The 15,031-nt window shown below is 39.9% G+C and overlaps 1 protein-coding gene across 3 annotated transcripts in view; it reads left to right on the top strand.

Moving 5' to 3' along the window:
* The window catches only part of RPS6KA5 (ribosomal protein S6 kinase A5), a 172,800-nt gene that overhangs the window by 136,045 nt on the left and 21,724 nt on the right, over positions 1 to 15,031 (top strand). For all 3 annotated transcript variants that reach the window (XM_080920623.1, XM_080920622.1, XM_080920624.1), the window contains one exon: positions 12,982 to 13,132. In XM_080920623.1, the coding sequence (XP_080776749.1) occupies positions 12,982 to 13,132 (151 nt within the window). The remainder of the gene's footprint in view (positions 1 to 12,981; positions 13,133 to 15,031) is intronic.

The following is a 15,031-nucleotide window of genomic DNA, read 5'->3' as shown; positions in this document are numbered from 1 at the left end:
TTATTAAAGACCAGCCTTAGTTTATGGTGATCTGATAGGATGCATGGGAGTATTTCAATCTTCATACATCTGTTGAGGCCTGTTTTGTGACCAATTAAATGGTCAACTTTGGAGAAGGTACTATGAGGCACTGAGAAGAAGGTATAGCCTTTTGTTTTAGGATGAAATATTCTATAGCTGTCTGTTAAATCCATTTGGTTCATAACTTCTATTGGTTTCTCTGTGTCTCTGTTCAGTTTCTGCTTCCATGATCTGTCCATTGATGAGAGTGGGGTGTTGAAGTCTCCCACTATTATTGTGTGTGATGCAATATATGCTTTGAGTTTTAGTAGGGTTTCTTTTATGAATGTGGGTGCCCTTGTATTTGGCACATAGATGTTCAGAATTGAGAGTTCATTGTGATAGATTTTTTTTCTGTGATGAGTAACAAGTGTCTTTCCTTATCTTTTTTGATGACTTTTGGTTGAAAAATCTATTTTATTCAATATTAGAATGGCTACTCCTGCTTGTTTCTTGGGACTATTTGCTTGGAAAAAATTTTCCCAACCTTTTACTCTGAGATAGTGCCGGTCTTTGTTGTTGAGATGAGTTTCTTGTATGCAGCAAAATGATGGATCTTGTTTATGTATCCAGTCTGACAGTCTATGTCTTTTTTATTGGGGAATTGAGTCCATTAATGTTAAGAGATATTAAAGAATAGTTTCTTTTTTGTTTGTAGAGGTAGAATTGTGTTTCTGTCCTTTTTTTCTTTGGGGTTTGTTACATGATTATTTTCTTGCTTTTCAGAGGGTGCAGTGTCCCTCCTTGTATTGGTTTTTTCCATCTATTATCCTTTTTAGGGCTAGATTTGTGGACAGATATTGTGTAAATTTGGTTTTGTCCTGAAATATCGTGGTTTCTCCATCGATGGTAATTGAGAGTTTTGCCTAATATAGTAACCTGTGCTGGCATTTGTGTTCTCTTAGGGTCTGTATGACATCTGTCCAGGATTGTCTAGCTTTCATAGTCTCTGTTGAGAAGTCTGGTGTAATTCTGATTGGTCTACCTTTATATGTTACTTGTCATTTTTTCCTTACTGCTTTTAGGATTCTTTCTTTGTTTTGAACATTTGGTCTTTTGACTATTATGTGTTGGGAGGAGTTTCTTTTCTGGTCTAATCTACTTGGATTTCTGTAGGATTCTTGTATGTTCACGGTCATTTCATTCTTAAGAGTAGGGAAGTTTTTTTCTATGATTTTGTTTAAGATATTTACTGTGCCTTTTAGTTGGGAGTCTTTGCCCTCTTCTACACCTATTATCCTTAAGTTTGATCTTCTCATTGTGTACTGGATATTCTAGACATTTTCATTCGGAGCTTTTTGGTTTTTGCATTTTCTCTGACTGTTGTGTTAATGTTTTCTATGTTGTCTTCTGCCGAGATCCTCTCTTCCATCTCTTGTAGTCTGTTGTTGATGCTTGCATCTGTGACTCCTGATTTTTTTTTCTTAGGTTTTCTATTTCCAGGTTCTGTTTTGTGATTTCTTTATTGTTTCTATTTCTGTTTTCAATGCCTTCACCTGTTTGGTTGTGTCTTCCTGTAGTTCTTTGAATGATTATTGTGTTTTCTCTTTAAGGGCTTCTATTTGTTTACTTGTGTTCTCCTGGTTCTCCTGTAATTGTTTAAGGGAATTATTCATGTGATTCTTGAAGATCTCCATTATCATCATTAAGTATGATTTTTAAGTGTAAATCTTGTTTATCTGGTGTGTTGGGAAATCTACTACTCTCTGTGGTGGGAGAGCTGGGTTCTGATGTTTCCAGGTTGTCTTGGTTTCCATTGCTTAGTACTTGTGCTTTCCTCTTGCCATCTTGTTAAATGTGATTATAGGTGATCTTGTTGCTGGAGCTTGTCTTTCCCGTGGGTCTAAGGGCCCATGAGCTCAGAAAGGAGATTGTTCCTGGGTGTTCAGCTTTTTGCATGCAGGCAGTGAGTTCTGATGGCAGTGACTTGGTTCTCCGTGAGCTTGGGTGGAAGAGCACTTGTAAGGCTGTTCTGGGAGCTCGGTAGTCTATGTGCAGGTCCTGAGTCCTAATGGCAGTCACCCAGCCCTCTCTCTGGGCTGGAAAGGACCTGATCCCAGAGAGCACTACTCTTTTGTTCCCCTTTCTAAGAAGGACTGAACCATCCACACTTTGGTCTCCCTTCCTTTTGGGCTTCATGTGGTCTGTGAATTGTATCTTGGGTATTCTGAGCTTTTGGGCTAATATCCACTTATCAGTCAGTGAGTACATAGCATGTGTATTCGTTTGTGACTGGGTTACCTCACTCAGGATGATATTTTCTAGTTCCAGAGGCTTTTCAATAAAGGATGCTAGAACCACTGGCTTCTCAGGTGGGAAAACATGAACTCCAATAAGTGCTTAGTACTATACAGGAAAAAATACACGCAAAAGAAACAGTAGGCCTAAATGTAAACATTATAACTATAAGGTGTTTTTTAAAACTTGTAGGACTGGGAGATGCCTCAACAGATAAGGATACTTGCTGTTCAAGCTTAGTGACGTGAGTTCAGTCCCCCCCCCCCCAACCCACATAAAGGTGGAAGAGAACACCATAAGGTTCTCTCTCACCTGTATTACTTGCATTCCCTGCCTCAAAATTAATTTTCTAAAATTCCCTGTTGCCTTGGGTCAACTAAAAGTTTCTTAGTTCAACAGTCAATAAAAGAAAGCATTTATAAACTAGGCCGTTTGGAGACTAAAGATCTCTCTCCTTTAAAGCATTAAGAAAATGAAAATGACAAGTCACTGTAATAAAAATTTTAAACTATATATCTGATAAAGGTCTGATACAAGAAATATATAAAAACTTAAGGAAACAACCAATCCCATTGTACAATGGGCAAAAACACTGAGCAGACATTTCAGCAAAGACCATCAGTGAATAGCAAATAAACACGTGGGAAGGTGAGTGATGCCATTGGTCTTTAGGGGGAAACAGATTGCAGCCACAGGAAATGCTACCATCTATTTGCTTGATTGGCTCTGAGTAAAGGCAGTGGCCATGCCAGATGCTAGTAAGAATATGAAGGAGTCTGGGCAGAGTAGCACACACCTTAAATCCCAGCCTTTGGGAAGCAGAGGCAGGAGGATCTCTGAGGTCAAGTCCAGCCTGGTCTACAGAGTTCCAGAGCAGCCAGAGATTCAGAGAATATCCTGTTGTGAGAAAACCAAAATTAAAACCAAAAAAAGAAGAGGAGGAGGAGGAAGAAGGAGGAGGAGGAGACGCAAGGGAGTGTGAACAGGGGGAACATATAGTACAATGTAAGTTGTACCGTATTAGAAAAGGGTCAGTTTCTTTAAAAAGCAAAACATTATCTAATACATAACATCCATTCTACCACTCAGGATTTATGAGAGAGAACAAACATGCTTACAAATCCTCCTATAGCATGTGACCCTAAATTGGACAAATATCTGTCAATAGAGGTTAAACAAATTACTCTGTATCCATGCAAATAAAGAATTACCTAGTGGTAAAAGTGTACACTGTATTAATACATACAAAAGGTTGGATAAGTCTCAAAATAAGTGTAGTGAAAGAACCAGACAATATAGAGTGTTTACTGTATGATTCCAGTCCTGGGGAGTGTCAGCAGAGGGAGCAGAACGCTGGTGAGTGTGAGACTGGCAAGGGAGAAGGGAAGGAAGAAACTTCAAAGGAGTATGAGGAACTTTGGGAGGAGATGCATCTCCTCGTTATCTACAGTGTGGTGCCAGTATTACACTTACACAGGCAGCACTCATCCATCACACTTTGTGTGAATTTATTGCTCATACATTGCTCATCAATAGAGTAAAATCGTAAGATGTACCATATCCAGAACAGACTCAGAAGTAAATAACTTCAGTATTTCAGCTTGTTTAATGCCTAACTTAAATAAGCAGAAACATTTTTAAAATCAGCTAAATTCATACCTGTTACAAAAAATTCTAAATACTATTTTTAAATTGTAATTTTAAGTGAAGTTTTAGACAGTTTGAAAACTCTTCTGGTGGAACGTGGGGATTCACATCTACAATCCAGCTGTTTGTGAAGTGGAGTCACAAGAATTGCAGATTTGAAGTCAGCCGAGGCAGAATTGTGACACCACCCATCTAAAAAAATTAATAGATTTTTGGAAAAAATGCCTCAAAACTATAGGCAATCTTGGCCGCCACTGAGAATTTGGTCACGGCTTCCTCCCATCCTGCCTGCCTGTAGAGAGAAACACAGTTTGGGATATCAGAGATTCTTTGAGTGGCATTCACATTTGGCATTCTGGTTTTAGCAAGTGAAAGATCCTAAATCAAAGTCTGTCTGAATCTTTAAACTAGAACACATGGATTCTCAGGAATCAAAATACTTCCCTTTAATTAATTTATTGTGTTTAAAACTAGGTGATAACGTGATCATTTGGTGGTTTGGATGACTGACTTGTCCTACTTCATTTTTTTCCTTTTAGGATAATCATTTGATTGTATCATTGAGATAAGTGTATTACTGTCTTGTCTCTGAATGCTTTAATTGGTGAAGGCCTTTTTTCCTCATTGTTTTAAGACTCACTGTGTCAGTTGGGCTAGCTTGCAGTTTAGTATGTAGACCAGGCCTTCCTCCAGTTCGCAGAGATCTACCTGCCTCTGCCTATCAAGTGCTGGGATTAAAGGTAAATTATCCCCTGCCTCTGTCACTAGGTTTTTGTGATCTTCAAGAACTTAGCCTACTGAGGGATAGTGTTATTTGCTTGCTATTGTTATCCACAGATAGTCTAAAATGTCGAATAAAATGTTAGTGTATAAAATTTTAAAAGATAGTAAAAACCTCAAATGAGAAGAAAGCCTCAGAGTCCAACTTTCTACTTTTTTTTAATTTTATTTTTAAAAACAAAGATAAAAGAAATAAATTAAACATTTTTGCATAAATGTATACAAATACATTTTTGTCAGTGCTTGGCTTTTTTTTTCTTTTTTTTTAAAGGTTTGATACTCTGCATTAAGGTCTTACTAGTTACAATGAGCAAAAAGTACATGTAAAACAGGATGTAACCCAGAATTAGTCAACATTTTCTTGGCGTGTAAGGATTGAGCATAATGTTTTTTTTTTTGTTGTTGTTGTTTTGTTTAGTTTTCTTTTCTTTTTTTTCTTGAACTTCACACAGTCTGTGAGTTGTTTCTGGAGTCAACTTTCTACTTTCAGTTAGTGTCTCTTCTTGGGTGTGGGTGCAATCCCTTACATGCCCCGTGCTGTCCATGAAAGGACGGCTACGTCAATGTTTTCATGAATGTTGTGTCCCATATTGAGTTGGTTTAATTGTATCTAGTGCCCCCCTAGAAAAAATAACATGCCAAAATTACTTTTCTTGTCACTTCTGACTCTTCTCTCAAGAATATAGAAGAACTCTGCTTATTCTTTCTAAACATTGAAGCAGGCAAGCATAGGGAATAGTTCAGTAGCCTGGAATATTACATGGATTAGGCTATGCACACATCCCTCTTCTAATAATGCACTCTACAGCCTGAAACCCTTATCTGTACTAAGATACATAGCCCTCTCTGAACAATGGAGTTTCTCCCCAACTCGATTGTTAAACTCAGTTTCTCTTTAGATGTATTTCCAGTAGATACAAGGGCCAAGCCATCCTAAACTAGTAACCATACTTCTCTTGACCACTATCAAAGGAAGCCCAAAGAGTAATCAAGGCCATTGAGTTTCACTTTTGTGGCCTGCCTCTCATCTCTGGTGTGTTCTGACTTCTGTAGCTTGGCTTTGAATAAAATTTCCTTGCTGCCTTTGCAATCTGTTTAAGTTTTTTATTTCAAGTCTTTGAGAATTTGGAACCACTTGGCCCAGGTGATTGTTACCTAGTAACAACATTACTGCAAATATTTGAAGAGAATTTTTAAAAATTATTTATTTAGTATATATGAGTACACTGTAGTTGTCATCAGACACACTAGAAGAGAGCATCAGATCCCATTACAGATGGTTGTGAGCCACCATGTGGATGCTGGGAATTGAACTCAGGACCCCTGAAAGAGCAGTCAGTGCTCTTAACCACTGAGCCATCTCTCCATCCCCCTGAAGAGAATGTTCAGTTCTTTTGATTGTTCTTAAGAAGTGGTTTCAGATCCCTCACATCATTTTAGACAGTTAACTTGTTGTTTATTTAGACTGGAATGGTTGCTGCTAAGCTTTTTGCATACCTATTTCTTTATGTATGTACCATGAGCTTTTCTTTGCTATGTGTCTTCCACTAGCTTTCTGTTTGAGTAGAACTTGGCCTTTTAGAGCATGTGTTACTGTTGAACAGGAAGATATTGCCCCATCTTTTCTTCCTGCTCCTACAGGATGGAGCCATGAAAACCATGATAAATTCATACCTTTTCACCTGAAAATCAAGATGTAAATGTAAAATTTAAATTTGTGTCCAGTAAAATTTTATTAAAACATAGCCATGTTTGTTTATTAGTATATTGTCTCTTACAGCTTTTTACAAGAGCTGCAGAGTTGAATAGTTACTGCAGAGACCTTGTTGATTCTGAAGCCTAAAATACTGCCCATATCTGTTAATATTCTCTCACCCATTCACAAGTAACAGAGTGCCTCAGAACTAAGTGGATTAAACAATATACATTTTACAATTTCTGTGATTCAGAAGTTTAGGGTATAGCTCAGGTGCATGTTGTACTTGAAGGCCATGGTTGAGTCGTGGCCACGCTATAGTTGCTTTAAGGCTCAACTAGCAAAAGATCTATATCCAAGGTCACATGGTTGTTGGAAGATTTAGTTCTCTGTAGACTATAGGCCTTAGTTCTTTATTTGCTGGTGGCTAAGAACCATCTTAATGAAGACGTAGGCTAGCCTAAATGTGGCAGCTTACTCTATCTAAACATATAACACCATGGAAAGCATTCAATCTATGCACACCTAAGGGGCTATCAATTCAGAACTGACTGGGACCTATAGGGACCGTCCTAGGCATTCTACCTACCGTTTGTGCTTTATGAAAAAAGTACCAACACCTAGTTTGGGTGATTAATTTATTATTGTTCTGCCTAAGACTTTTTTCTTTTGAGACTCTCTTTAATGTAATAATTTTTATATGATTTTTTATGTCTTTATGACTGAAAAGCTGAAAAACAAGACAGTAATTTGACTTGTCATTTATCGTTTTGGATTCATTTGATTCTTAAAATTTTGTTCCAGTTACAAATGTCTTGCTTTGGGGTGATGTACAGAACAACTGGAAGTATCCTGGGCTTCGTCGTTGCTGTTGTTCAAGAATAGGTGCACAGCTGGACCTGGCAGTGACCTGGTTTCAGCGTAGCTCAGTCAAACAAGCATACATCTTCGTTTCTCCTACCAGTGAGAGACAGGGATTCTCTCCTTCACTACCTGAAGCAGTGTCAGGCATTCCAGGAGCTGAACTAGAGACTTAAGAGGAGTATGGAGTGCATGAGGGAGGAAATAGGACACCTTCTGTGGAAGTGAAGAGGTATGTCTCAGCACAGCACGTAGGGGCAGGGCCGTGGCCTGCCAGGGCATCATGTGGACATGAGGCATGCGCATTGACTAAGGCTGTGTTGTCTTTGGGGATTCTTATCATATGTGCTTGGCTGGCTTCTTAGGAAGCTGGAACGGTATGAAGTACTTATATGTATTTATAACTCAGGCAGAGACTGCTGGATGACCCAGGGTGGTTAGCAAAGAGCCTTCAAATGCAGACAAAGCTGCCAAAGAATCTTTGTTTCCAGTGAGTGAACTGCTTTGGCTGAGGAAGATACAAGCTATAAAGACCAAAGGGGGCTCCATAATACCTACAGTGAAGTGATAGCCTGGAATTTTCTGTCCCCTTAGTAGCCAGTTCCATGTCTAGAGAAAGGTATCCTCATGAAGTTGTCGCCATAGCCCCAGAAGCAGGACACTGCATGCAAGCATCTAAGCTAAGAATGACCCACCTCATACCAGGGTAAATGTTCTTTTCCTTTTTCTTCATTTATTCACTTTACATCCCAGTATCAGACCTCCCTTTCCTCCCAGTTCCTTCTTCACTTCACACCGCTCCTCCCCTATGACCCTTTCCTTCTCCTCTGAGAAGGGGGAGGTCCTCCCTAGGTGTCACTCCATCCTGGCATATGAAGACACTCCAGAACTAGGTACATACTTTCCCATCAAGACCAGACAAGGAAGCCCAGTTAGGGAAACTGGATCCACAGACCAGTAACAGAGTCAGCGACAGTGACAGCCCGTGCTCTAGTCTTTGGGAGACCCACATGAAGACCAAGCTGTACGTCTGCTACATATGTGCATGTCCAGCCCATGCTTGCTCTTTTTAGCTGGTGGTTCAGTCTCTGGAAGCCGCCCTACCAGGGTCCAGGTTAGTTGACTCTGTTGGTCTTCCTGTGGAGACCCTGTCCTCTCTAGGTCTCTCAGTTCTTCCCCCAACTCTTCCATGGATTTCCCAAGCTCTGTCTAATGTTTGGCTGTCTGTCTCTGCATCTCTTTCTATCACCTGCTGAATGGAGCCCCTCAGATGACATTTATGCTAGGAGTCCATCTGCATTAATAGAGCATAATTAATAGTGTCAGGGATTGATTCTTGCCCATGGGATGGGTCTCAATTTGGGCCAGACAATGGCTGGGTAAATTTTCAATCCTGACAAGCAGAAAGCACCAGCTGTCGTATGTTGTACATTTGTCCTAAGGACTTGGCTACTGTGAGGTTGGGCTGGGATCAAGCAGTGCTGAGTGGAAGTTCTTCGTACTGTCTCACTGGACGTGCTTATTTTCATGCTGCTGAGATTTTTTCCTGGGCTGGTAGATGCTCATTTCTGTTCAAAGGCTGTCAAATTGTGGCCTACAGACAGTAGAAAAGTACAGTTAATTAGTGAAGTATTTGCAGAGTATTTTTCCTAAGGAAAAAGCAAAGTATAAATACCTTGTCCTTGTCCTAGGTAAACTTATGTAGTGTGTAGGAAGATAGGGGAGAAAGACATGAAAGATCACATGGGAAGTTTTGATAAATGTGTGACTGATAAGACACTCCTGAAAGTACAAAAGAGGTGTGGTTCCTTGGGGACCAGGTTGTCAGGGAGGTATTCATAATGGAGCTGCAGCGTGGGCTGTGCCTGAGGGGGAAGGAGAATGCCTTGCAGAGCAGATGGTAACAACTGTGTTCAGTGGCACCCTAGAGCCTATGCATGGAAAGTTCTAGATTCCTTTGTCACACTGTGTTCTCAGTGAGTCTGTGAAATGACACCGATCCTATTCCTATTCTAAAAGTAATGTTTATGGCAGTATAAAACATACACAAGAGGTGATGTCAGTAACAGCACCCAGAGCGAGGCATAAGGCACACACCTGAAATCTTACCTGAGACATGGAGATAGGAGGAGAAATAGCTGTAAGTCATTCTTAGGTACATGACTAGTTTAGAGCTATCCTGAACTACATGAGGTGAGACCCTGTTTTAAAAATAGACACTACCCCAAAGAAAATCAAGATTTTATTTTGCTTTGCTTTTTTAAAAAGATAATAGTTCTATTCTTTGACAATTATATATAAGGAATTTTGATCATATTTCTCTCTCATTCTCCCTCCCCAACTTTTCCTAGAGCCACCATGCCTTGTAATTTTTTTTAATAACCCATGAAGTCTAGTTTGTGCTGTTCATAATCTCACGGCTGTGGGGCTGTCTACTAGAATGTAGTGACCTACCAGAAGCACAACCTTACAGAAAGCTGACTTTCCCTCTCAAGAAGCCATCAGCTGTCAGTACCTCCATATCTGAGAGTGGGACTTGTAAGCCTTCCTCACCCTAAATGTCTGTGATACACACCATTTTAGAGTTTTTCATTGTTACAGTATTTTATTCAGACTAGAAATTCTGTGTCCCACACAGTTCTTCCTTAATTTTGATCATAAGCATTCTCTAAATGCCACCTCTTTATGAACATAAGTTTGCAGGGACGTATGATGTACTGTTAAGTTAATACCCTTTTTAGTATTAGCAGAAGATGGGAGCAAAGGTTACTGAAAGCTTTCTAACTCAGGTAGCTTATGAGGAATTCTGTGATGCTTGGGAACACATGGAAACCAGACCATCATGGCCAACAGTGTTGTCATGAAATAGAGTTGGATAAAGACACAACCCGTGTGTCATGGTTTCAATAGGAAGAGTAGGAAGTCTCACAGATCCGGGGGTTGAAAACTTGGTCTCTATTGGTGGTTGCTACTGTTTTGAGATATTGTGCAAATATTAGGAGGTAGGGCCTAGTTGGAGAAAATGGACTTCTGAAAGTTGTATCTTGTCTTAGTCTCTTCCTCTTATCTCTACTTGCCAGTTCCCATGATATAGGAGCTCTGCTCCACTCCGTGAACCCCACCACAATCAACCTCATCCTTAGTGACAAAGCCAGCAGAGTGAGGACTAAAACTGTGAGCCAAAACAACCCTTCCTTCCAAGTTATTGTCCTTTACTCAGTAAGGACACTAAGAGGAAGGTTAGCCTGAGGTTATGTTCCACTGAGCAGAAGCCAGACAAGCCCTTCTTAACTACTCACCACTGGCTCAGGACGCCTCCTGTACCTATATCTTTGCAACAGGAATAGGCTTCAGGCATTCTCCACCTCACACACCAGAATGAAGGGGTGCCTTACCACCCACATTTCAGAGGCTCCTTCATGCCTCTTCCTCTCCGGCTCTTAATTTGAAGAGGGGTGCACATCACCAACTCTCAAGTTAACTCCTGGTTTAGGCCATACTATAACTTGGGATTGACTCCTGTGTTTCTCCACACTTCTTCACCAGTTTTCAGCTGAAATTCCTTCAGCCTTCAGCCCAGTTTTTCTTCCTGTTGTGCTCCCTACCTCTCCAGTACCTCTGAGTATGGGGCATGCTCTCCTGCACATCCTTGTTGGTTCATGGGGGCCTGACTAAAGCTCCCAACTTGGGCTGCTGTCCTATGAGCCTGTATCCAGGCTGGGCATAACAGCAGAGACATCTCGTTCTCAGATGCTCCTCCTCTTGACACACCCACAGAGCAGGTTTGTACTCTGTGTGTTGTTTTAGGACTGGCTGTTGCTCTTCTTTGCTAGGTATATAGTAGACAGACTTCCAGCAGACATTACAAACCTTAGAAGACATCGGTTATGCTATATATTTCTCTATCCTGATGGAACAATACAATGTGTCACCAAGTACAAGGAATTCTTTCCTCCAAAAAGCACAGCCAATATACAGAAATCGGAAAGGATGAATATGGTTTTCTCTGAGGAAGGATTTCCAGTTTCATAAATATGTCTGGGCCACTCTAAGGAGAGGCCTTCCTCTGCTGGAGGTGAAAACCCTGCAGTCAGTGAACAACAGCAGACGACTTGATAACAAGAGTGGAATGGAGTCTGTCTGTCTTTCTGCACCATTCTTCTCTTTAGTTCACATAATAGAGTTTCAGGAGTAGAATTAGCTTTGATATTAATATCATGGATATACTTTTCTGCCAAAAACTGTAGTTCCAATATCATTTCATGATTCTTAGTAGCTAGCTGATACAAGTTCTCTGTCTTCTTTATAGTTACATTAGAATGAGGGACTAAAAAGAATAGTTTACACGTAAGCATTTGTGCTATACCATGTACTGCATTGGTCACTATTCAAGTCTTAATTCGTGATACTTCTTTTAGGAAGAGGCTATTACTATTACCATTTTATAGGCAAGGAAACTGAGAAACAAAGGAATCCTTTAACTACCTCAGGGTCAAATAGTAAAGAACAGAACAGAGCCAGCCTCCACCTTCATCCTGCCTCTAGTCCATGGTTTTACTAAGCTATGCTTTCTTACATTTAGGTCTTAGGGTTTTTTCCTACCTATTTTTATTGCTGTTTAATTTTTTTTGTTTGTTTTATTTAGAATTAGTTTTGTGGTACTAGATATTAAACCTAGGGACTCGTATACTAGCCTAGGGCTTTCCCATTGAGCTATCTCCCAGCCCTATAATACTTATTAACACATACAACACAGGATCCTGTCGTAAACCAAAATTATGAAGCTTATCATTGTGTGTACTGTGTTGAGGTTCTCATTTCACTCATCTCATTATTTGCTCATTAAACCACTGGTTTGCCTCCTCACAGGTGAAGTTATACACATGGATTGGGTCTTTAAAATATAATCATAGAATTCACTTCTCACACAAACATAGCTGACGTTTAAGTTTCCCATAGTAAAAGCATTTTTGTCTGTCTCCCACTCCGTCATGCACTGGCTGGTCTGTGTTGTGGTAGTATGTAGAGAAACAGATGCTTTTGCCCCTGAGAAACCAAGCTGTAGTTGCAGACAGCAAGACTTTGCCCTTAGTCACATGCCCTGTCTTGGCTGACTTCCCTAGTTCTTTTTGAGTCTTTAAAGTTACTGCTTACTGGGAAGAAGTGAGGTGGGGGGAGATTATAGTTCTCTTGTGAATTAATTCTCTTAAGGTTGTTAAAGAGTTATTTGAATACTTTAGTCATGATCACTTAGAACTGTGAGTGGGAGGTGTAATCTAGCCCAAGTCCCCTTTTTAAGTTTTTTAAATGAAATATTGAGATAATAGTTTCTTACCAAGATTGACTTATACTGAAGAATAACCCTGTGGTCTTCCTTTAATCCCTGTTCCTCCCCTTATTTATTTGATTGGCAGGTTGTTGTTTGTTTGTTTGAGGGTGGGGAGTTGTACACACATTCCCTGCCCTACATGTGGAGATCACAGGACAACTTGTGGGTCCAGAGATTGAGTTCAAGTGTTGAGGCTTGGCAACAAGTACTTTTATCCTCCAAGCCATCTCCCTAGCCTTTGGTCTCAAATATTTTTCTCACATATGTAGTTCAACTTCAAAATGCTTCACTACACTCACTTTTAGTAAAATACCCATTGTTATAACGTCGTGCTCTGGTTGTTCTAACAGTAAACTTCATCTATCCACAGGAGGATCTTAAAGAGTGAGCCTCCATATCCACCGGAAATGAGCACAGTAGCTAAAGACCTACTTCAGCGTCTTCTGATGAAAGATCCCAAGAAGCGATTGGGATGTGGCCCACGGGATGCAGAAGAAATCAAAGAGCACCTATTTTTTGAGGTGAAATTTAGGAGATGAGTATATTTAATCCCTCTTGGGGTCACTTCCCCATTTCGCCTACCTTAGACCCCTAATTCTTATGACAGATAACATTTAGGAAGGACCAGAATTCTTCTTGTTTAGACCTAAATGGCTTTCGCTCCCTAACACACTGGGAATGAAGAAGGTTGTGATGGCATTACATTTTCTCCAGTGATGTCCAACCTCTGACACTAAGACAGAATGTTGTCAGCTACAGAGTTTATGCTTGACACTAGAACAGTTGAGTTGCCCTAACTATTGCCCTCTGGAGTCTCATTGTGCTCAGGTTTACAGTGTGTTAGGTCACATTTATGGCCATTGAGGGCTGTGTGTAGACTGTAGGTTGGACAAAGCTGGTGAGTTCTAGGTAGTGCTTTCTGTCAGTTTTTGGGTTTGCACATGATCTAAGGAAATGTGTACCCTTTGTATGAATTCATGAGCTGTTGTGCTGGGTTCCACCTCTTGGTTAGTGATTCCATTGCCTCTTCTATTTGCAGGAGAAATCTTAGAATGTCCAAGCCTAGTTCTCAGGGTCTGTGGCATAGGTTTCCATTTGCTTCCTTTGCTCTGTAAGCGCTTTCTTGGGAAAAAGCCATGTGACACTATTCCAAGAGAGCTAGCACATCCGCCAGTTTCATTTTCTCAGTTACTCCAAGTAAAGGCTGGCAGGGCTGCTTAGTAATTTCAGTCTACACGGTAAAGCCTGAAGTGGTATGGCCTCCATGTCTAAAATCCTAAACGTTACAGCATTTAAATGACCTCACATATCAACAAGCATGGCCTTGGTGTTTAATGGTCTGGTAGAGTCATATGTTTTTATTCTGTAAAAATTTGTATTATTATCACTAAAACAAATAAACAGGGAATAGCAAGCAAAGAAGAAACAACCATTTCAGTTATGCTTTCATAGTGTTGCCACTGCTTGTTCAACATAAGACAGCAAGACTGGGGGGCAGCTCAGAAGTGGGCATATGCATGTTGTGTATAAGGCTCAGAGGTAAGCAGGTGTGTGCTGTGTTTGAGGCTATGGATTTTTGTCCTCTGCCTGGGGGCCGGGAAGTGTTTTCCCAAAATGAAAATGAGGTCTCACTTCTGTGTGAACAGAGTATACTTATTTTAGTCTCTCCACCCATTTTTAAAAATATTACTGTAAAGCTTGAAAGTTCAGTATACAGTGACAAACATATTTAGCATAAAATAAACTCAGTATTGTGCATTGTCTTTGAAATATTACTTTTCAAAGATACATTATATCTTGTTCATATTTGAGCTTAAAAATTAACAAGAATGTAAAATTAAACAGAATGCTCTATTGTCCTTCCCTACAATATTTTTTCTCAGTTGTTCCCTGAACATGTGACTATTATAGTATGTCTTTAGTATAGGAGGTACTTATCTTTTTGATAGCTTGGAATAGTAATTTAATTTATGTAATTGTGTTCACTTTGAAATGATAGGGGTAGACCAGAAATTCACTTACAAAGATCTGAATGATTTTTTTCTCTACAAAGCTATAGAGGTAGGAAGAATCATAATAGCATTCAATTGTCTACACACTGAACATTCTTCTGGTAACTGTATGTTTCTTTAAATTACCCCTTTACTCTAGAAGCTTGTCACTTTTAAAGATTCTTCTTAAATTTTTAATGCTGTGTTTTGGCATGTGTGTGTGTGTGTGTGTGTGTGTATACACACACACACACACACACACACACACACACACACACATATGAAGGAGAAAACACAACTCATAGGAATGAGTTCTTTGCTCCACCATGTGGGAAGCTGAGGAACAAACTCAGATTGTCACGTTTGTCAGCAAACATTCTTATTGTGCTGAGCCACGTCACCTGACCTAGGATTTTTCTTGCTGTATGT

The sequence above is a fragment of the Micromys minutus genome (genome assembly GCF_963924665.1).
Source record: "Micromys minutus genome assembly, chromosome: 1".
Lineage (NCBI taxonomy): Eukaryota > Metazoa > Chordata > Mammalia > Rodentia > Muridae > Micromys > Micromys minutus.
The sequence above is the reverse complement of the archived record's forward strand: the minus strand, read 5'-3'. Positions and strand labels throughout refer to the sequence as shown.